The sequence below is a fragment of the Plodia interpunctella genome, chromosome 17 (assembly GCF_027563975.2).
Source record: "Plodia interpunctella isolate USDA-ARS_2022_Savannah chromosome 17, ilPloInte3.2, whole genome shotgun sequence".
Lineage (NCBI taxonomy): Eukaryota > Metazoa > Arthropoda > Insecta > Lepidoptera > Pyralidae > Plodia > Plodia interpunctella.
Window position 1 is genome coordinate 6,399,775 of NC_071310.1, and position 24,138 is coordinate 6,423,912.

Sequence of the window (24,138 nt, forward strand, 5' to 3'; positions counted from 1 at the left end):
AAAGTTACAAAATATAAGTACTTCCTCTATAAAATATTTGTGTTAGAGTACCTAAATGAGGCCAGTTCCAACTGGTTCAAGTAACAATTCAAAAATATTTTGTGAAGTAGGTACCTATAATTAATAATCTACCTATAATTAATAATATAAAGCTGAAGCTGAATTTAGATTAGTACGTGGATAAGTGCCTTTGAAGGTCCAATTCCAGAATACAATCTTTTGTAATTAGTAGGCAGTTTACATACATACGGAACCAAACGAAAGACTAACACACCAAAATTCAATTGTTTGTCAACTAGATGCCCAACATGGACACGGACAAGACTGTTATTGCCAATTACGTTGATGACTCTCGCTTACTGCGCTGAATACAAATTTATTTCTCCGGTTATGAGGATATGCCAAATAGAGGCAATATCATGACGTCGCCGCGGAATGTTTTCGGAAAAAGACTGACCAAAGCGCGGTTATTAGCGAGACCTACGCTTTATTTATCTAATTATGACACAAACAAATGTTCATGTTCCATTGCTAGCAAAAGCTTGCGGCTCTTTTTCCATATGAATCCCTGTCTTTGGTCTTTTCCATCCACGGCTGGGGTAATGACCTTCCTTATAGATGGAGACGGGGTATGTACCATGACCCACCACGTGGCCCTTAGCGATTTGGCGGGTTTTAACGACTGCAAATACATCCGGGACCAACCAGCTTACGTGCCTTCCGAATCACGGAGGAACTAAATACCTATTCTATTACATTTTGGCCATCTTATGACCATTGCGAGAGCGATTTAACCGCCATTATCATGGGCCGAGCGCTAACCATTGTGCCCTACGAATAATGCGCCATTGAGCTCTTCAATCCGATGCCCTATGGAGGCCCTTTGCTCATTTGATCAAAGTTGGCGAGGAAATATAAATAGATAGCGATCGAGTGAACAAATCCAATCCTATCCTACTAATCTTATAAATGCGAAAGTTTGTTAGATATATAAGTATGTATGTTTGTTACTCTTTCTTTGAACTTTGGTTGGTCATTGAGCTTGCCCCATGGAATTAGTACATAGTTGTACGAAGTGCGTACTAAATCCATGGCTTGCCCTGTTAAAAATCTTTTTATTGTCACAATGACAGTGACAGTGATTATATTTTGATTTGACACTTTTGACAGACGTCTTTACAAAAATAACCTAAGTCTTATATCTAGTTTTGTTTGGCTAAGAATATTTAATTTTCATCGAGTTTCAATAATTATTAATAATACTGGAAGGTTAAACTAAACTAGAGCCATGTTTGGTTCAATACTAAAACAATTTTCCAGGTGCATGAAATATAAAAAAGATTACTACAATTTGTAACCTCTATAGGTATTAGAAAAAGAAATTACCTATACAATTTCAGTTTCTGATTTGCCTATTTTTTACAGATTATCTCTAAACCAAGCGCACCTACAAGCTAATGGTCGAAATATATGCACCGCTACTGTATTACAATTTAAAATCACTGATTATCTATGGTAAGCTTCTGTTACAAATTAGAATCCTTCATATTAGTATGTTCCTTTCTTATCTTCAAAAACTTGTTTTATGTTTCAGTGCGGAGCCAATGAAGAAGAAAAAGAAGATAGATCCACAGATAGTAAGGGCTCGCGAGGAACGTCGGAGGAAAAAGATAGAGAAGCAGATTAGACGCCTGCAAAAGAATGCTCGGCAGCTGAAGCCCATTGATGAAGTGGAGGTGCCCCTGGAAATTCTGGACAATATTGAGTAAATATTTTTTTACTTTAATCACTTGATTAAAGCTAAGGATTTAGTCCTGTCATTCTGATAAATAGAATACCAAACATATCTAACAATAAAAAAAAGATAATATTTAAAATATGTAATAAGTAATCTAAAACTGTAAGATTGGTAGAGACTATGTTCTCCAAACAAATCTTAATGGTTTTTGGGTGCATAAAAATAGTAACCACTTTTGTTTTAGTAAATATTAATAAATTAAAACTTTAGTTAACTAGTTTAAAAAATATTTAAAAATACCTCTAATATATAAGTGCCACTTTGTTAAGTCATTCTGAAACAAATTAAAATACTAGTGACATGTTATTCCAGAAAACGCAGTCGAGGTCCTCCCAAGCTATCCCAGGAGGTGCTGGAAGCCCGAGCACTATTACAGAAGGATTGGACTCGTTACAAACATGGGGAGTACATTGCTCATGTTGCGCAAATTGATAGGATTATGAGCGCTCAAAGAAGGGCTTTGGATAAGCTCTATGAGGAGTCTGAGGACTTGTATAATGAAGCTATTATGGTAAATCAATTAAGTTATATTTTTGAATAATAGAGTTTTTTGCCAGTGATGTGTCTATATCAGGCAATGTTGAAAGATCTATGGCTAGTTCACTTTATAAAGTAAATTCACTGATATTATTTGATAATTTTACTATGACACTTTCAATTTTTTAAAGTTTTTGTTGCAGAAATTGCTTTTTCAGGTCATCCATTTAGTAAAAGTTATTAACAATATTGTTGTAAAGCATAGATTTGGTCTTCTTGAATAGTAAGCATTTTATTTAACTATAGACATCTAATATGACATTGCGACTAACTACCGCCATCTAGCGGCAAGTTTGCTTATATGAATACAAAGGATGCTGGAAAGATAACATTTTCTTGCTGATTTTCCCATTTCCTGTTAAAGATCATACATATTCTTCTTAATTATCTCTAGAAAATCAAATATCTTTCATGCTTTGTTTTTTTGCAAATAACATGTATTAATTATTTTGCCTTTATTAGTGAGGAACTTTAATTTGCTCATTATCGATTTCTATACAGGTGTCATAAGCTGTTGGACTTGATTTTTAAAATGAAATATACACAGTATCACATCATTACCCCTTATGGAGTAGACAGACCAAGAGTAGCGACACTCAAAGGCCAATTGAGATTGGTGAACTACCTTCATCTCAGCCTAAATGTCCAGTTTTTGCAAATAACATGTATTAATTATTTTATTTTTATTCGTGAGGATCTTTAATTTACTCATATTCATTTCGTTGGTCTTGTTTTTTTGAATGAAATATACACAGTATCACATCTTTACCCCTTATGGAGTAGACAGACCAAGAGTTGCGGAACTCAAAGGCTTTGTTTGAGATTGGTGGACTGGACATTCATCTCAGCCTAAATGTTCAGTGTGGCCAAATAAATTAATTTATTTTCTTCCCAGCCGGATTTACAACTGATCCCGTACACGGTGACGGGCCCGGTCGCGACGCCCCCCATCAAGGGCTACGAGTCTCCTGACGGAGAGTACCTGGACGTCTCCAAGAAGTGGGACAATTAGAAGCATATAGTCAACTTGTTTAGTGTAAATAAATGTATAGTTATTGATCTTGTCTTCTCTTTCATGAATGCATGTTACGTCCGGGACCTTAAAATTTGCAAATTTATTTAACCGATTTCAGAAGGGAGGATTCCCTTTTTGAAATAGGTTAAAAATTCATTATCACGCTGGAATGTTCAAATAGCTTGAAAAATATTCTCTTATAAAATATTCAAATGGAAACGAGAGGGCGCTTTGTTAGTTTTAGCATGCAATTATGGTACGTCCATTCAGAGTGATGACGGCTGCAGTTTTACATTTTAAAATTGATGTAGGGCTCAGGCTGTTGGAAAGCAGATAGATGTTTGAAATAAGTTTTTCATACTCGGAAAGTAGTGTATGTCTGATCCGAATATCGGGTGGGATATACAAAACAAAATTCCACCCGCCGGCGGGAAAAATATAGTAGTAATGACTTATATTACTATTCCAGTTTTTCATTGCCCAAATTTGTTTATTATACGTTTTTTATTATACCTATTTATTACTAGCGGCCCGTCCCGACTTCACTCGGGTAAAACCATAATAAACTATACACAACCAAACAAATTATATAAACCTTCAGGAAACTATTAACTATCTAATGAAATTTTTTTTCCCGGTCCGGTTAGTTGAAAACCGGACAAAAATTCGACAAGTAAGTACCTAATTATTGAGTTTATCGCCCTCATACAGACAGAGGGGGACTTCTTTTATAATATGTAAGAAGGATGTAGACATTTTTATTTTATTACATATGTATATTTTCTTGAATGTTGAGTAGATATAAATGACTACAACACATAGTGCTCTTCAAAATATGTGATGTGTTTCCAGATAACTCTCTGCCTTTCACAAAGTGCGTGGATTCCCAATTCCGAAGCTTTTGTTCGGGCCTCGGTTGTGGGGTTTAACCTGGATGATAACGTAGCCCTATTTACTGATACCGGCTATTTGACGGAGATTTGCCAGTCGAATTTATAGCGGCCGTGCTGTCATGACAATTAGTTTTGCTCGTAATATTATATATCAGTCAGTATAAAAAAGAATGAGAAACTAATGGACAGTTAACTAATCTACTTCTAGACTACTAATCCAATTCACATTTTAGATATTCTTAACTAACTACTCCTTCTAGAATAATTATTCTAATAATTATTATACCTACTTTTAGAATAATTGGTGGGATGGACAAGTAAGGTATGTAAGTACAAAACCCATAAAAAACTTAACGCAGTTAAAATCTCTATCAATTAAAACATTAATTATAGCCAAAAATGACTCTTCAGTATAAATATGAAGTTAACAGTGAGAACAAAACGATTCAATCCGCCACCTGTTCGCAAACGTTAAAAACATTTTTTTAAACGAAATGAAATTACGCGGCCTCGGCTCTCCATCCGCAATTATGTGCTGGAAATGATTACGTCACGATTCACGGTCCTCGCGGAAAGACCAGTCCGCTTTTCATTCCCACGATACATCATAATGACACGACTACGACTCCCCAAATTAACTGTTCTTCAAATTTCAACTCAATGATTTCGTACTTAAAGTTTACTTTCCTTTGTAAAAAAACACGATTTATATCTTATTGGACTCAAACCAAAGAGTGACAACTTTGCGGCGATTTTAAAAAGATGTACGCTCCACCTACAGACAGTTCATGAAATTTTTATGCTGAAAACCTTTGAAGCGTTTCTCGGGTATAAACGAGAAATGATGTGAATCCGTGGCTTAGTGGGTCAAGTGAGGGTCTATTGATGCCGAGGACGACATGATACGAGTTCTAGTTTCGGCGACATGTCCTAAGGAACGGGGAGCGTCTTGTGACCCATTTGAGACATTGAAAACAGACCTCTTTCACCGCTCCTATCTTAGCCGGATAATTCTGAATAGCATCTAAGAAATTCGTCTCTTTGGCTGTTTGTAGTCAAATATTTGTCTATATAAGTATGTTTACTAATTGTATATGATTCGGTCTATTGAGAACCGGTGTCTTTATAGTTTCAAAGTTCAAGATTACAGAGTAAACGAACTCATTATAAACTTGAATTATGTTTATTTTAATTTTTAACGGAAATTTAAGTGTTAAAATGATGAAACTCTGTTGAACTGGATCTCTATGCTTGTTGCGAACTCTAATTAATTAACGAAATGCCCTAAAATAACGGAGTCCTGCAATCTGTTAGTTCAAAATAATCTTCTAAACCACTCAAAGGCTTTAGATGTGGTTTCCACTATCACTTAACCCGAGCAAATCCGAAAGGGTTTATTTATGTCAAAGAAACCAAATATTTCAGGCGACTTGAAAGCAGTCATTTGCCGATACCCGAAAAATTCGTTCAAGATTTCTACGTTATTATTCGCTTTAGGATTTTTCCGGGAAGTTTTCCCGATGAGTCCATTTCGGCGCAAAATCGGAGACGTGTAGGGAATGATATCGCCTTGGCCTTCATGACGTCGGCTCCCTCAGTTTTCACCCACATTCTATGCGGACGGCTAAATTACATTTTCTAAAATTCGTCCCTTTGCAATCAGTAAACGACGTTTTACGCGGTTACCTAAAATTAGTGTAACATTCTAACAAAGTTTGTTAGTAGGACAATTTCTGAACGTCAAATTAAATAAAAATGCGAGTCAAAGGTCAAGAAATTTAAATAAAAGTAAAAGCTTCGTTCTTATAAAAAAACAGATTTTCAGGAACAGTTTCATTTCAATGTGACAATGTTTAAAATTATAAAATGAAGGAAAAACCTTTGTAACAAATAAAATATCAGAAATGGTTTCATTATAAAGGCACTACCTGACAATATTTTGTAACTAAAGTAATTCTTTGCATAATTTAAAATTGCAACATTTACAAGTTAATTACAAAGAATCCATGTTTTCTGTTTGCAAAATAGTTTTATTCATTTCACTTTGTACACTTTGTTTCATTTATTTTTCAACCCAAAGCTACCTGACGCTGACATCAGAGGTCGCAAGAAAACAGGATGTTTTTTCAAATACTAGCCGAACTTTCACATTAAGTATTACGTAATTACTATGAAGAAGCGATGGTGGTGTGGTTAAGACGTGGTTAAGAAGTGGTTAAGACGCCCTTCTGTGGATCGGAATGTCCCAGGTTCGAATCCTTACTCGTGCAACAGGAGTTTTTATACCAATCTGACTCATGTATATTAGTTTTCATAGACCACCACCTGCTTCCGGTGAAGGAAAACATCGTGAGGAAACCTGCCCGGTAGAGTTTTTCATTATACAATGTAGCCTCTTAAATAAGTTTTCTTAATGATCAAAGCTTGTTATGAGACATTCCTCGATTAAAAACTTCAACAGTCTCGATTAGAATTGTAGAGAAATATTTATTAGTATTCCCAGTAATTGTGAGTCGCCGTCGACTTTCAATACAGTATCGAACGAAACGTTCCTCCAAATACTTGTAGTAAATTGAGGTAAAATTATTTTTATTCTGCCAGACTTTGGTTCCCTATATTATTGGTATTTGGTTCTATTTTATATTGTCTTTTTGATGAAAGTGTATAATCAAATAAAAACTTCTGGTTCTCGGCTTCTGGTAAAACCACAATCCATAATATTTTGTTTCTTTGTTTTTGTGTTTGTAATGAATAAACTCAAAACTTGAAACTGATTTGGCACGCAAATATTCATTAAGAAATATTTAAGAGGGCTCCCATTCAACTAAGGTGATCTCGACTAGCACTTGTTATATTTTATTTTTAATTTTGAAGTTCAAAGATACATGTTATTAATTTAGCACTACGAGTTACCATGGAATTAGTAGGTACCTACTTACGTAGTACCTACTAATTCCATGCTACGAGCATATTATGGGTTACAACCATAGATTTAGAAAGCGTCTGGTTATAACCATGTTACATCTCCATAGATTCTAAAGAGGTTGAATTTAGAACTAAAAAAGAACAATTATAAAATTTGTATTGTAAAGAAAAAACGTGCAAGTCACCGGCGGCGGAGGGTGTAAATAATTTAAACCAATTTTTACCGCGTAGTTACCCCTCCTAATTTCTTTAGCGCCTAAAGAAAAACATCCGAACAATTGCCTCCCTTTTATTTATATTACTTCGCATTCTTGCATGATGCATTCTTTAATAAATCTTTTATTCAGGTTTGTAAAGATGTTTGTATCCTGTCAAATGCGATTAATATAACAAGATGATCTGAGCTATACGACCTTATATAATAGGAATGATTTTAGATTTTTCCCCCTTGGAAAATTTTATAATTTGTATCTGTTGTCGATGAGTAGGTACTTTCGAGTGTGGAATTATAACTACTTATATAACATAACAATATATAACCTTTTTAAATAAAATTATGGATTTGGAATTTATTTTATTTAGGTAGTTACAATGATTTCGGTACCTAGTTAGTTGTTGTTTTATATTTTGTCGATTATTTCCTTTTTATCTTAAAAGTGGCCTGATAGAAAAGTATAATTCCTATTAGAATTAACTCGGCTTCTGAACTTTATTGATTTTGGTAAATATAATTTTAAATAAATAAATTACGTTACAGAATACCTGAAAATCTTTGAAGTCAGTCTGAAAATCTCGTAGCCAGAAGAAAAAGCATTAAAGAATGGTTCACACAATATAATTTTCTCGGAGCGTTTGTCAACAGCGACTTTTATTCTTTTATGAAATGATCCTACCTGTGCTGGCGCCCCATTAGTGTTTCAAAAGGATTGGCGCGTAGGCCAGATCGATGCTCCTTGTGACTATCAGAGACAACATAGATCTTAATATTTTTGTTACATACTTTATTATATTATACTACCCGCCCTGGCTTCGCTCGGTAAATCCATGGGTAATCAATTATACACCTAAATCTGAGGAAGATTTAGGTGTATAATTAATTATGATATATAGATATTATATATTATCACATTATCTATTATAATACCTGCATGAAATTCGGTTGCGTAGTTTTAAAGATCTATCTAAGCATACATATAGACAGATAGACAGCGAGACGACGACGACAGCGAATTTGTTTTATACTGATAATTTTGTTTTATAAGTGATAATATTTATTGAAAAATGGTTCAAATGCCTAAAAGGTACTACCTACTGGAAGAATTTTTATGGAAATAAATTTTATGTACTTTCGTACTTAGATTTTTTGTACTTAAATTTTACGTACTTTCCCATTTGTAAGTTGTATATTTACACTGTTGTGTTGTGGTACATAAATTAAAGAATAAGTACCTAATTTCTATCTAGTGTACTAGTTTCATTTTTGGCTGTGACTTCCCGTAGCCCAACGTTCTCATAAAATACATCTTTGAATGTTATAGATTCGGCTGTGATTTGATGATCGCCTGTCTGACTTCAATCCTCTTTGGGGATACTGTTGTTACCTACCAGTTGTCATGCTTCGTATCCGTAACTCACCTCGTAAGATAACAAAGAGGATTTGCAGTGGTCCTTCAGGGAAGTGACATACTGAGACTTCACATACGACACACCATCTCTCTCTCTCGTTTTCCGGTTCCTCCCTCAGCCGTTGAGCGTTGGAGCTCAGGATCCACTTTCACACATTTTTGTCTCCAATTCGTACGGTCGTCGGCATCCTTAGTTGTCAGGTCATTGGCCCGTACATTCTTTGACGATATCGAGCCAGTATAAGACAGTGAATCGTTAGCTACAAAAGGAGCATACCACAACCGCGAGTAAAATTTTATCTCAAGCTATTAAAGGGCTTAGGTAAGTTCAGACAGACATTGCTTCACGTCGCCGCCCTCGGAGACGTGACTGGATTGCTAACTGTGGCCCGGACTTAATGATAGAATATATCTATATGTTGTAATGAAAATTACATTTAAAACAGTAATCGGTTATGTATCCTACCACGCTCGGTCGCAGCTTGGTCGTGACAGCTCCAAGTCGGGACCGGATAAAAAATACTTTTCTTATGAAACTGTTTTACATGACTTGAATACATACTTATATTGAATTTGGAATAGGGTTGACGCAAGGCAGGTGGCTGGTTGTAAAATCGTAGTTAAATCTTCAAAATTTTATGGTTATTTTTTCATGCGAACTTTGGGCTTTGAGCCGTAACCGGAAATACGAGAATATGAGACAGAGAGAGAGTGAGACAATATATAAACAGAATACTATAGAAAGCATGGCACTCCGTAACCGACGATAGCTATTAGCTAAGCCGCTGTCAGCATTGACCAACTATACTAATTAGTTAGTGCCTACAACCGCATCACATTGCACTTAGCTGGCGCGCCTAGCTGAGCGATGGAAAGCTGCACGACGCGGTGCGACGTTTTGAAATCGTAGAGCATTACCTATAGTATAGCACATACCTTGGCACCGCATAACATTTTGAACCTGTGAGAACGGTGTCAGAGGTATTTTTTTAATATTTCAAAGATTACCTAGAACATTGACGTTGTATGTATCACTGCGACAGTATCGACAACAAGATACAAGTGTAAAAACATATTGTCTGAGTACATTTTACTTTTGGCTGACTTTACCATATTTGTTAAATACCTATGGTTAGCCACCATTAAATTAGACTACCCCTACGCATTGGAAAATGTCGAGGCGAATGTATATCACATTAGCTGCGCCCCGGGGCTTCGCTCCCGTGGGAATTTCGGGATAAAAAGTACCCTATGTGTTATTATTCTACCCGTGTACCAAATTTCATAACAATCCATCCAGTAAATTTTGCGTGAAAAAGTAACAAACATACATACTTACATCCTCACAAACATTCGCGTTTATAATATCAGTAGGAAGGATGTATTAGGTATATATAGATATATATTGTTATTGTTAGATAACAACACTAAAGAAAAACATTGTCAAAGAGCCGAAATAAATCTTATCTAAAATTCGAATTCAAAGGACAATAGTCAGGTTTTGGCGTAACCTTAGATATACACCCTTGGGGACTGCGGTGAATTCTTGACGAATTGAGATTATGATATAGATACACATGGCGATTGTTACGACAGCCTCTAGCCTATAAGAATTTTTCCGTCGTTGGTCGCCCTTACTTCACTTTTACAATACGCAGAGGACGAAGCAGCCTGCTCTTTTTATGTTTTTTTCTAGTACCAGATCAGTAGATCTTAATGATCAACAAGAAACGTTTGAACGCTCATACATGAGAGTTGCGCAGATGCTCAACAGCTGGAAAGAAACCTGGAAAATGCTCAGACGAGAGAGAGACTACGCAGTCTTCAAGAGGGGTCCCCTTGGGGCTGAAGTCCCGTGGCAATTAGCCTGAGTGCCGCCCTTTATTTACGCCACTCCGGACAAGATATCCGCACAATATGGCTGAGGGTCCAAGCTCACCGCACCTGTCAAAATGTTGATATCGGATTTTGCTCGGGTCAGATAAGTTTATCAAAGCCAAGGGTTGATCTGGCAGAGTTTGTTAGATGTCGCGGTTTGTACTTGGAAATTAGAACGATGCTACCCTTTGGACAACCTAAATACATGTATTGGGATCTTTGAGGGTAACGCCGATACCTACAAGTTTATTTTAGTTATATTGACACACACTCATATACCTAAATGAATAGCAAAATAAAGGATATTAAATATATTTTTTTTAAATGTAATGTTACAGTTGTAGTTGAATGAATAATGAAAGCGTACATTTTGTTATGAGATATTAATACTTAAATACATCTCGGTCTACAGGTAACTAGGCCTTATTCATATTTGTTATATATCATATATATATATATATATATATATCGTATTCTTAAAAATATGTAATATAGGCAAAAACTTACATTGGCTGATGACAACGGAATAGATAGAATTCCGTCAGTTCTATTTATTATGTCTCAATATTTCAATTTAAAAAACGTCCTCTTCTATCCTCGTCATCATTACGGTGACAGCGGTCATTAAGGCAGACCGCGGGCTGGAATTCAGAGATTGCTTTGGATATCATTTCGGATCCGGATACCGATATGGCCTTCTTGGTAGTAATAAAAAAAAGAAAATATTTTTTTTTGCTAACGTTTGACAAAACTAAAAGAAGTTTATAATTATTATAACTGATATAGCAGTTGTAGTGGCGTTCAACCTTTTTATAGACTTGACTGACTCTGACTCTATGACCTTTTATAATAAAATCCTGACAATTACAGACCAAAAAAAAAAAGGACTATTTACTGGCACTGCGTCTGCTGGACGAAACGCGGACCAAGCCGGACGACGACGACACGACTACGGGATAACAAAAATAAAGTGTTTTGTCCGCGAAAGTGTTAATATTTTGTGACCTGTCTTTGTAATAGGAAGGAATGCAGTTGTGTACGAAATAGAAAAGAAAGTCCTTACTGCTTGGCTTTTTTTCGTATATCTTCATTGCCTTTCGGTTGTTTAGGAGTGTTCTCTATACTGGATAGTATTGTTAGAAAATTAGTTTATAATACTTATTTGGAATCAATAAAGAAATACAATACAATAAATAAATTATATCAGTCTTTTGAACTCCCGATGGCAGAGTTAAAAAAGCGGATAGCGGATAGTTTCGGTTTCGGATCTCCACAAGAATTCAGAAATCAAAATTCATCCCACGCGGGTGCCCGAGATTATCTTGTGTAATTACAATCCCCGATAAAATACTCTGTCTCCCTACCCCAATCGACAGGGATTGTGCTTCTTACTTTATGTAACATTGGACCCTATTTACTACCATTAGTGCATTATATCTCTATGGAAAAGAGTAATTAAATGTGATTATTTATATAGTGTGATTTCTGAGGAAGTTTTATTATGCTTTCATCCGAGCGAAGCCGGTACGGGCTACTAGTAAGTAATATAGCCTATGAACAGTTGTTGTGGAAAATATCATTTTTTATTCAAGACGAAATATTTTTTTAAGGGTTTGAGAAACTGGTGAGACGAATGGGTCTACAATTTCTTACTCACTATAATCACTATCGCTCACTATATTATACCACTGTCGAGCGTGATCCTATTCATGGCGTCGGAGCCCAGGTGCCGCTTTCCTACTTTTTCGTCTCCACTTTTCGCATCCCTGGTTGTCAGACTATTGGCACTTTATACAACTCAAAACAAACAGAAGAGACGCTGTTAAGTGTCTTGAAAATAAATTTAAGAAAGGATAAATAGGACAATAAAAAGAAATTATAGAAAGAAAGTGGTTAGATAGAGAAATTTTCACTTTGTGTTAATATTTTGTATTTCCTCAGATGGACGCTCGCCCGTAAAGTAAAATGATCGGCACTGGACGAACTTTAGATGAAACTGGAAGAGTTTGCAGAAGAGAAAATTAATTATAACTACATTTTGCACTATAACAGTTTCACTTAAGTATCTACGTGTTGAATTTCACTAAGAGCCGTGCATGTGCATAGAGCGAAACCGCTCTAGGAATACGAACAGGCCATATCTTTACACCACCACATCAACCGATGTGGTACGAGGCGACTAAGAGACACATAGTCTCGGCAGTGAGAACTGCTGCATACTCAAAGACGGTGAAGTTGGGCAGGCGGCCGGTCATAAAATCCGGGAAAAATCTTAAAAGTTAGTTTGTTTTTTTTCGCCATCCCGGGAAACTGGAAACAGACGAGGGATGCTCCATGCTGGTTTGGGAATGAAAGAAAACAATTGAATGTGCTACCTGCTTCTACACCCGTGCGTCAATCAATATTTTAAATTATATTAGTTTAAAAAACGTCTTTGAATATGTATTTGTGATGTTCATTTTTTATAGCCGTGTTAGTGAGAATCTGGATGTATGCTCAACCCTCGTGAGGATTTTTGCACATTTATATGTATGAATATTCGTTGTAAGTGAATAAATAAATAAAATAAATAATCAAAGATAATAACCATAAACTGAAGGCTCTCTAAGGCGATGGGCTAGCAAACAGGCAACTAATACAACATCTTATCCGCCACAATGGGATTAAATAAACTTATAAAAAATAACCAAACTAGTTAAAATAATGTAACTCGTATAGGCGTTCTTCCACCATAGATAACAAAGAACATTAACAAAACACTTCCAACTTCAATTGTTGGAATTGTCTATAGATGAATTAATTTACTTAAAACTGAATTTGAGTGGGGTATGAACTTATACATAACACGGTTTATTATTGTAACATCGTAACGATTGCAATGATATTAAAATCCTACTCATTTCACGTCCATTCTTATCCCAATCTATATACTTTGTAGTTTTCATAGACCACTACTTGCTTCCGGTGAAGGAAACCATTATGAGGAAACCTGACAGTTTAAGTTCGCTAGTGTGTATGCGACTAATTGCCACTAGATCGTAGTAGGTAGTTGTAGAAGTCATGTCAGATGCCTTTATGCGAAATGAACTAAATCTGACACCATATTTATAACAATAACACTATAAGAAAGATTAAAATGCAGTATTGGTTTAATTACTAAGCAAAATATTAGGTACCTACTAATCACGCTTCTAAATAAATAGTATAAAGTCGCTTCCCGCTATCTGTCCCTATGTATGCTAAGATCTTTAAATTTACGCAACGAATTTTGGTACGGTTTTTTAAACAGATAAAGTGATTAAGAGGAAGGTTGAGGTGTATATTCTATCCGAGTGAAGTCGGGACGGGCCGCTAGTAATTATAAAAAGCTCATTGTTACTTGCGACATAATTATATGTACCGAATCAGATAAAAACGTAGTAAATAAATAACTAAATAACTATATTAGAAACAAATCACACAGATTGAGCTAGTCCCAAAGTAAGTTCGAGACTTGTGTTATGGGATATTAACTCGACGATACTATATTTTATAACAAATACATATGTAGATAAACATCCAAGACCCGGGCCAATCAGAAAAAGATCATTTTCCATCATGACCCGACTGGGGAACGAACCCGGGACCTCTCGGTTCAGTGGCAAGAACTTTACCACTGCGCCACTGAGGTTGTCAAATCGTCGTAGTAATAAAAGTAACTTCTAAAGTAACATCACAACTAAAAGAATATTTCAATTATCACATACATACCTACCTAATAAAGATATACGCATCTCCTTAGGTCCCTTTCGGTAAGTTTTTCGGGTAGCGAACGTTAGAAGTAAACCGATAAATAAATAGGGGAGAAATATTTGCTAAACAGCAAACTTTCTTTTTGGAAGTCAAAGACGGATCTAGGACAGAGTTTTAAATATACGTATACTAGAAATAATTTGATATAATATTCTGTGTAGGTATTTTTAAAGACTGCCAGTACAGAAGAAAACCAGAAAACCAGTTACATGTGAGTTACGATTAGAGATGAGTAAAAAATAGCCACGAATTAATTCTAAAATTATTTCTGAATGCTGATGTTAGAAGAGAGTTATTTAAGAACCAAAGATGTTGAAGTTCGCACGTAGATATTAGGAGTAATTTATCTGTATTTTATGTTTTTAACAAAAAAACAAAACTGGACAAATACTGAGTAAACCCATCCTTGGTCGCACGATTTGAAGTGTGAAGTGTGTAGGTACTTAAAATAATTATAATTTTGAGAATGTGTTTGTCCTTGTTTCACGTCAAACGGAGCATTAGATTAAGGTGATTTCTAGGGTGGACATAGTTTAAAAGCTGGAGAGTGACAGGTGATGTTTTTGCCGCGAATGAAGCCGCAGGCATTAGTTAGTATATTTCCATCCTTATTCCGTCTCTGAGCATGGCAACCCACGTACGGCAACTTTTGCTCCGCGGTTACAGAATCCCAAACTATTCTGTATCAGGCTAAAATATAATCCGTTTTGATTGCGTAATATTAGTAAAGATACATTATATTATACATTGTCTTAGCTTCACACAAAGTTGAAGGCAAACTACTTAGCGGAATCAACAAATTGGACACACTAATTCTATTTCTACTTAAACTTAGTTTCGAGTAAACAGTTTTATATGTATATGTAAAGCATTAATTTCAAGTGAACATTATTATTATAATGGCTACTGTTCGGCCCACAGATTTATTTCGACTACATGAGGACTGGCGATCTACTTAAAAAAAATATTTCAAAACGTAGCATTTATTATTTTAAAACATAAATGCAGAATGAAAGTGCGAAGTTATAATCATTAAAAAAACATCAAATAACATAACGCCGACTAAATAAAATGGCGTCCTTTGCGTTGTAATGAGCAGGTTAAAGTTTACGTCAAAGTTGACTGGTGCAACCCACAGTAATTGTTAAAACTGCTAGCAGTCGTTCTTGAGCGAATATATTAAGCCAGTTAGCCTCGTAGCTAAGCCATTCGCAAACAGATCTAGTTCCAGAAGTCAGAATAATCGTGAAGCTCGTGCTTTCAGGTCGCCAAATTGAAGCTCAGACAGTAATCTAGTTATCTGCGATGCGTACGCATTTCCCTGCGGACAGACGGACAAACAACACAGATTTCGATATAGACGTTAATGACATTGCGATTGCGAGCTAGGAACTAATAGCTTGTCACATTTCGTACCACTTATCTTAGTTTAAAAATAAATAAAAAAAAAACGTAATGGAGAATCAAAACTAAATTAAAAATTTAACAAACCCCCGACCTCTAAAGTTTTTCCCATCATTTCATCTGCTAGAAAAGAGCTGCTTGTTTCCAAATATCTGAACGCATATTTTCCAAACATATGCTATGATCTAGATTGAATTCTGTGTTATGAACACTCTCGATTAAATTCTCTTTCAAATAAAAAGATTTGGCTGCTACGATGCCACGGACAGATATACAAACAGGTTAAACTCCCCTCCTTTTGTCGTCGGGGGTTAAGAATGAATATGAGATTGATGATTTTTTAAGTAATTAGTGTTAGAACCAGTTTAATATCATTTATGGTTAAGTCGTAAACTTACTATTGACCGCGGCTCCGCCCGTGGCAAAAACAATCTTGTGTATTTTGCAGACAAACTTTCATCCTCCATTGAAAGGATTTCTGAAATTCTTTCTTAGCGCTCAATTACGCAACCTTCCATGTCTGCATTGATTTACGAATCAGATAGCGTGTAATTTTATCTATATAATAATATAACATTTGTTTTTCCTGTTTTTGTCCTGTCATTCAGAAATATTCCTAAAAAAATAAAATAAAATGTCTCATTCAACGACAGGCTTTTCTTTTTAAATATAATATTTGTTTTCTATTCTTATTTCGTAAAATGAAACGCGGCGAGGGAAAGGTTAAGAATGGGAAAAATATATATTAGTAAGGTAAGATTGACGTGGAATCCCGTATGTGTCGGAGAAACCCTTAATTAAAGTTGAAGCCATTCCAGTGTTCCCTGTTTATCTGATGATATGTGTAGGTATTATTCTGTACGTATATATTCATACACAAAATGTTATTCGACCCTATAAAAAATATATTTTATAAAACATTGTTTTAGTTTACTTTGCGTATGAATATTTGCGGTCGGGCGAGTTGACGATAAAAGGTTGATAATTCTTACCGCAATATTGAGATACCTTATTTAATAGTACTGGATGAAACTTGATGCGGTTTTTACAATTTCATAGCGGATGGTCTAACTTAAAATCTGGTATATATTGCTTAGAACCCAAGATATTGCCAAGTTATGAGTACGTACGAAATAAGCGCGGGCGAAGACGCGGGCAAAAGCGAATGATAAAATATTTTTTATCATTATAGCGTTGTAGCAGCAAGTAATAACTTGCTAAAGTAACACAACGCCACGACATGTCAACTGAGAAATTATCCAATTGAATATTACAAAACATCGAATTTCCTCCTTTTAGACAGTTTAAGCTTGAGTTCTCAACTAGTTCAAGAAAGATTAAGAGGTGATGGATGAACAAAACATTAATTATTCAGTATCAGCGGAGCGGATCGAGGATGCCAGTAGGATAAAAATCGACAGGCGTATTTTTAAGCGAATCGAACAACACGGAAAGCTAATAGTGACGGTCCTAGCACGGAATGCGATAAAAGCGCGACAGCGGCGGGGCAGCGTAGTATTGTATTAATATATAAACTAGCTTTTGCTCGCGGCATCACCCGCGTGAACCTCTCTGCGAAAGCGGAACATACATGCTTTTCATACAAAGTTTCACCCCCCCTTGATAAACATTTAGGGGTTCATTTTTTTAAAAAAGTAGCCTATATTTGAATTGGAGTATTTAAGGATATGCATACCAAATTTCATCAAAATCAGTTTAGCGGTTTAGCCGTGAAAGCGGAACAGACAGACTTTCGCATTGATAATATTGGTATGGATTGTTCTAATATTATAATGACGACAACTAAACTATTTTACGCTATGGATATTATATATATTATATATCATTATATGACAAGGACACGCGTAATGTTAAATATGAAATAAGTGTAAAAACATTGTTTAGTACGAAGATACACGATAAAAATAACTCTAAAAGATGAGCAAAGCAGAATAAATGGAACATGAAGTTACTCCTTAGTATTTTCTCGGCAAAGTTTTACAGGTTTAGTTTGTTAGTTCGTTTTTATGACACTATTATTCAGATCAATTTCATTTTCTATGCACGTAGCTTATTTTGTTAATTGAGTTCAAAATTCGTATACTTATACAAATGTAATTTATATATTACGTTAGATTTTTAAGTAAGTTCTTGCATTCATTACAATGAGATGTAAACGTAAAAACTTGTATAAATCTGTGGAGATACCAAACAATGCCCATTGATGAGAAATAAATTGGTGTAAAAGATTAAGAAGAAGAAATTGGAAAACAGTTCCCGACATTAAGTTTAAAGCCTTTTCTTTGTGCATAACGAGCCCTATGAACCTACGAATATTCTCTGTATGTATATGTACTGTGGAAAAAGACAATAATTTTCGCCTCAAGTGTCAGTGCGTCGAATACGGAAAGTGGCGGAAATCTTGCGTGCGGGGGGAAAACTCGCCCTTCGTAGCGCCCATGTCGTAGCGAATCTCGTAGCCTATCTCGTAACGCTGCTACGAAGCTCCATCCTGTTTCCAGTGCCCCGGCATCTGCCGTAGTAGTCACACGTGGATTCTGTGACGCTCCTCCGCGCGCGAGTGATGATTATTACGATGTTAAGTGACAAAAATAATGCAAAGTGTTTTTAGTGGGTGCTATAGTCTTGTGTTCATTCTGTCTGGTCCCTAATTGATTTACACCGCTAAAATGTAAGTATTTAATTTGTTTTTGCGGTACCTTCAATTAATTGAATTATACTCGAAGGAAATTATCATACTTTGCGGTTTAGATAAGAAGAGAATTTAATTTAAAAGTTCCGAATCGTGTTAATAACTTGTTATTTTTACGAGCAAAGATAGTCTTTTAGAGTTTGTAATTTGGAATTTTAAGTTGAGTAACGAATTTACGCTGAGTTTTAAGTGATATCTGCCGGGTCGTCGGGTATGCTTCACAAATTTAGTTTTACTTAGAAGCTTTCATGTTCGAAAATTTTAAACATCTTGTTCATTTAATTTTGTATTTTCGTGGATGTCAATATTCATATATATCGTATTACATAATAGGATATTTTTGAAAAATATTAAAATAAATTTCCGTTAGAAGTACATTGGATGGAAATATTTGACTTAAATTTTCAGCTGTAGTAAAAATATATATATATAAATACATAAAGAAAGTCCTCCGTACCCTCAATTTTTGGACCCACAGACCGCGCAAATTACGCGTCGCGCAAATCGGCCATACTAAAATTATATATGAGCGAAACAGTACGAGTGTAGTATCTAGTTGGCACGTGTACAATGCGCATTTTGTTCGACTGTGATAATAGCTTTTCAGACTGAGCGGTCAAGGCAAACTAATTTATGGCATTTTGCACCGCTCGTTTTGGCTAAACAATTCGTGGTGTCAGGATTTTGGATGCGTGGTGTTACAGAGGTCGCTTTATACAAGACTAAAGTTCAATGACGACATAGAGAGGTTTAGGTCGATTCTAAACAAGGTCTTTGAACTACGACATGGCGATCCAATGCCGCATAAAAATATATACAAAGAGTTTTGACGGTATGCAATATTTTTTAATAAATTTGTAGTGTAGTGTAGTGTAGTGTAAGACGTAGTAATAAGTATGTTAAATATATGTGTTGGGATCCCAATAAACCAGTACACTACACTACACTACAGTAGGTATTTCAATACATTTATTAACTTGATCAACATTGAAATATTTCATTAAGATTTTTGATTAAAATAAAACGATGTTGAAGCAAATTTTGCTAAGGATATATTTGAGGCAAATAAAAAATGATTCATCATTTGACGATGTAACCTTAGCTCCTTAAGTTGATTCAGACAAATAAGAAAATAGTCCTAAAAATGCCATAAAAGATGAAGAATAAAATAATAATACATAAAATCAACAACTCAGTTCAGTAGTTAATTTTATCAGGCACTCCTCCAATCACAGTAGTTTTCATAGCGAATTGATAAAAACTTTCGCCCGATCGATGAAGGGATACCAAAGTTTTAGCTAACTAAATCGAGCGTTGAATATGAAGGAGGCTCTTGTCGCAGTAGTCGATGAACAAGAAGTTACAATTTCTGAATAATTGGGAAAAGTTTTTGGGCGTTAACGCATTGTTAATTTACGTAAATTAAATCATTGTTTATATAAAGGGACATGAGTGCATTCAGCCGCCTTTTAAATGCTTAAATTTATATCTGTGTAGCGTTATGTAAAGAAGTTTTGAAGGAAGAAAAAAAAAAGATACATAAATCAGAAGAGTATGCGTTTTTGAATGTATTTTCAAAAAATATCGCTATGTGCTAATGGCTATATTTTTAATAAATAGATAGATAAACTCTTTATTGCACCATTCACAAGGGAGTTATAAGTTACAACAAGATATTCAAACATAATGAGTGCAAAGGCGGACTTATCGCTAATGCAATTTCTTCCAACCAACCTTTGGATGGAAAGAGACACAAGTAAACTAAGAGGGTGCAGTAAACTTAACAGTATTGGACATAAATAGACAAAAAAAAGAATATTAAAATTATTTTTTGAATGTAAAATTACAGATTAGGATAATTTTATGTAAAAGGATTTTTAAGATTAGATACCTATACATATATTGAAAGATTTGTACCAATTATGCCACACATATCATGTACAGGTCACAAGCCAAGGCGACCACAATTACCTAATAGATGTGATATAATATAGAATAACCACGAGCGATGGACAAATCCATGTAAATACAAAAAAACACCAACACAGAAAATTCCCCGTATTTTGAATTCTTCCGGGAGTATCGAGCGAATCACCATCTATAAGTCCAGCACATCCCCTGTAATTTATCAACGTTTTTCCTTTCCGGAAAACCATCGATAAATATAGACTTTGCAAAAACAGATGCTACCGTGACTCGGTGACTTCCCAAGTTTTTTAATCATCCGCAACAGCCTCCGGACCTTCAATTTTGATATATAGGTATAGTGTGATACTCCAAGTTTAATTTATCATTAATGGCATTGACTAAGTTGGTATTATTCGTTCGTCGCGTGTTTTGTCACATTCGTGATATGTTAAATAACTGACAACAAATTCTATTTACTATTGCTTATCTAATTATCAAAAAGGACTATTTTATCATTATAACTATTTTTAATGAAGTGGTGGTGGTGTAATAGTTAAGGCGCCCGTCTATGCCAAGTATTCGAATCCTACTCGTTCTACATGACTATACAAATCTGACTCATGCGTAATAGTTTTCGTCGACCATCATTTTCTTCCAGCAAAGGAAAACATCGTGAGGAAACCTACGCTTTGGTTGATTGTCAACTTGTGTGTGATATGGAGAGGGCTTGCAAACCACTCCATTTTAATAGCCCCAAGAAAGACGTTGTGTAATTATTTCTATTACCAGATACGAAAATGAACTTTTCGTTTACTGTTTCATAACTAGTTATTAAAAATGACGAAAGTAGTTTCTGAAAAGTCTATTTTATTTTATATTGCAATAAAATAAGAAATTTAAGAAAAAACTGAGAGTACATTCGTGTGCAGTATGTCCGAACCTAATTCTGTAATTACTAAGACGTATTGACAAATGTAACAAGTTTGACTAAATTACTCACAATCACAAACCACTATGTTGTTATCTGTGTCAATGCAACCGTTACCTGCTATCAATGCAAGCAGGTTGATATGCACCCACAACAAATGCATATTGGCACAATGTTTGCGGCCAATCAACATAGGTATTATACATAGCCCAGTTTTATTGCGAGTTAAGTGTTAACAGACAATACTAAGAAATGTACGTAAATAAACAAAATATTTTTGTAGGCTGCGGTTCTGTCCTAGAATTGGATCAATCCATATCGTATACGATGTCGTACGAGGCGACTAAGGAACACTTAGCCCAGGTGCTGCTTAGGCTATATATGTTCCTTAGTCGTTTATGTACGAGTATATAATTAATAGGTATATATATAATTCCCATTAAGGTTTGAAGTCAGGAAAAATCACAAATCGAATCATAATTTTTAAGAAGACTTTCCGGGATTCGTTGCGTCACAGCTTCGAACGCAACTGGGACCATGTGGAGATGAGAGAGAGAGAGAGAGAGATTTTTTTTTTAATTTCACTTAATGACCATGCGTGTGGTCAGCTTCTGTGATCTTAAATAAGCGGCTATAATATTGTTGTGTAAATATTTCAATAGTGGCATTGTTAGTGTTGTAATGATTACGAAGGGTGGTTCCCACGGGGGCTGTAAAGGGTCGTACTTGTTCGCCAGTGGGCCTCGTGGGAGCGCTCCATTAGGCAGTTGTAAAATTTTCAGTAACATATTAGTTTACATATAGATATCTGTAGATTTGTTTAATGGTAAATAAATAAATATATTAGGACAAATCACACACATTGAGCTAGCCCCAAAGTCAGTTCGAGACTTGTGTTATGGGATACTAACTCAACGATACTATATTTTACAACAAATACATATATATATATACATACATATATATATATATATATATATATATAGATGTTTATCCAAAACCTGGGCCAATCAGAAAAATATAATTTTCCATCATGACCCGACCGGGGTCGAACCCGGGACCTCTCGGTTCAGAGGCAAGCACTTTACCACTGCGCCACCGAAGTCGTCATTGGTCAATGGTAAATAATATGTTATACATTTCACTAAAAGGTTTATTCGAAAATAAAAAATAACTATCACAAAAATCTATTCATACTTCCATACTAATATTATAAATGCGAAAGTCTGTCTGTGTATCTGTCTGTCTGATTCGCTTTCATGGCTAAACCGCTGGATCGATTTGGTACATGTAGTTAAAGATCCTCATTTATACATAGGCTACCTTTTTTTTTTCAAAAAATATAACCCCTAAGTGACTATATTGGAGGGTGAAACGATTCACCCCCCAATATAAATTTTCAAAATCAATTATAGTCGGTTTTTTCTAACGAGTCCAGCTATCTTTAGGAGCCTAATCAACAAAACAATTTAAAATGAATGGAAAATTTTCTAACATTTGGCTATTTCTATTTATGTTATAAATTATTATATTTCAAATAGAGATTAGCAGTAAGTACTGTTTCGTAGAAAATATAATTGGTTCGGATATAGCAAGTTATCTCGTTACTAACTTATCCACTAAGTGAAGTATATTTTCTTTGAAAGTATGATACACAACGTGACAAGAATAAAGGTTACACTCGCTGTACAATAGTAAATCTGCTGTGAGTACACAGTATGTTACCGGTTCTTTAAAAGTTTGATACATAACAAGAATAAATTTGAGCGTTAGCGGACCATACGAGGAATATTTGGTAGTTTCATCTCGCTTTAAAAGTTTTGGTGTAAACGTGACAGAAATACTAAACTGCCAGTCGTTTTCACGACTTTATCCTTTACGGGGTAGACAGGGCCGAGAGTTGCAAACCTCGAAGACTACGTTTAGCTTTACGGGATTATTGGTGGAAGACTTCCGGCTATGATCAAAATCACTCAGGTTCGAAATCTATTCATGCTGCTTGAGTTTGTATACCAATCAGAATAATGTTTAATATAAAGTTTTTTTTACGAAAACGTTAATTTATATGGCTATGTACTTAACTGAAAGGCAGATAAAAGATTATTCAACTTATTGTTTAATTTGTCCTCAACATCGAGAAGGTATCACTTTATCTTCAATATCCATATGTGGAATGACACTATGTTTGCCGTAATGAAGTACTTATTTTGATTACTTTTAAACATATTACGTAATTCAGTTTAATTCATATGTTAATAACTATGAGTGTTTACTATATCGTTAATTTATAGTTAAATTAAAATAATTGTTATACGTTTAATGAAGTCGTAAAATAAATACTTACCAAGTATGTGCTTGGTAAGTATTTATTTTTATTATTTTTTTACTTCTTTGGCATGTGCCAAACATGTGAAAAAATAGATATAAAAGAAATAGCATCTGCAGTAACAGAAAATATCTTAGTTTTAAGATGACTAAATACGAAATTCTATACAAAACTAAAAAAAATGCGGATTATGGGGGCAACGCCGAAAACCCATTTTTTTTTTTGTTTCAATAAATACTCCAAATAGTTTTATAAATCCTATGGATATTATAATGTGCATGTTTAGATTTATCGGCTAAGAAACTTTTAAGATTTAAATTGGTTTAGATTGGTATCCCATAAAAACCGAGTCTCAGTCGTTGTATCATCTAGCACACTTGTAAGCTAAAATATGTT

At 35.0% G+C, this 24,138-nt stretch overlaps 2 protein-coding genes across 6 annotated transcripts in view; both read left to right on the top strand.

Annotated features, from left to right (window-relative positions):
- Nucleotides 1-1,166: 1,166 nt before the first annotated feature.
- mRpL40 (mitochondrial ribosomal protein L40) lies at nt 1,167-3,394 on the top strand. Its single transcript, XM_053757992.1, has 5 exons — nt 1,167-1,320; nt 1,426-1,515; nt 1,595-1,765; nt 2,111-2,309; nt 3,231-3,394. Exons 1-5 carry the CDS (start codon nt 1,289-1,291, stop codon nt 3,345-3,347), a joined length of 609 nt encoding a protein of 202 aa, XP_053613967.1. The 5' UTR covers nt 1,167-1,288; the 3' UTR covers nt 3,348-3,394.
- A 14,983-nt stretch (nt 3,395-18,377) lies between these two features.
- LOC128677270 (uncharacterized protein) overlaps nt 18,378-24,138 on the top strand; it is a 267,183-nt gene continuing 261,422 nt past the window's right edge. For 4 of the 5 annotated variants that reach the window (XM_053757983.2, XM_053757984.2, XM_053757987.2 and 1 more), the window contains exon 1: nt 18,379-18,559. In XM_053757983.2, the coding sequence (XP_053613958.1) occupies nt 18,558-18,559 (2 nt within the window). In that variant the 5' untranslated portion in view covers nt 18,379-18,557. Of the gene's footprint in view, nt 18,560-24,138 lie in introns of all 5 variants that reach the window. The other variant, XM_053757985.2, reaches the window with a different exon arrangement.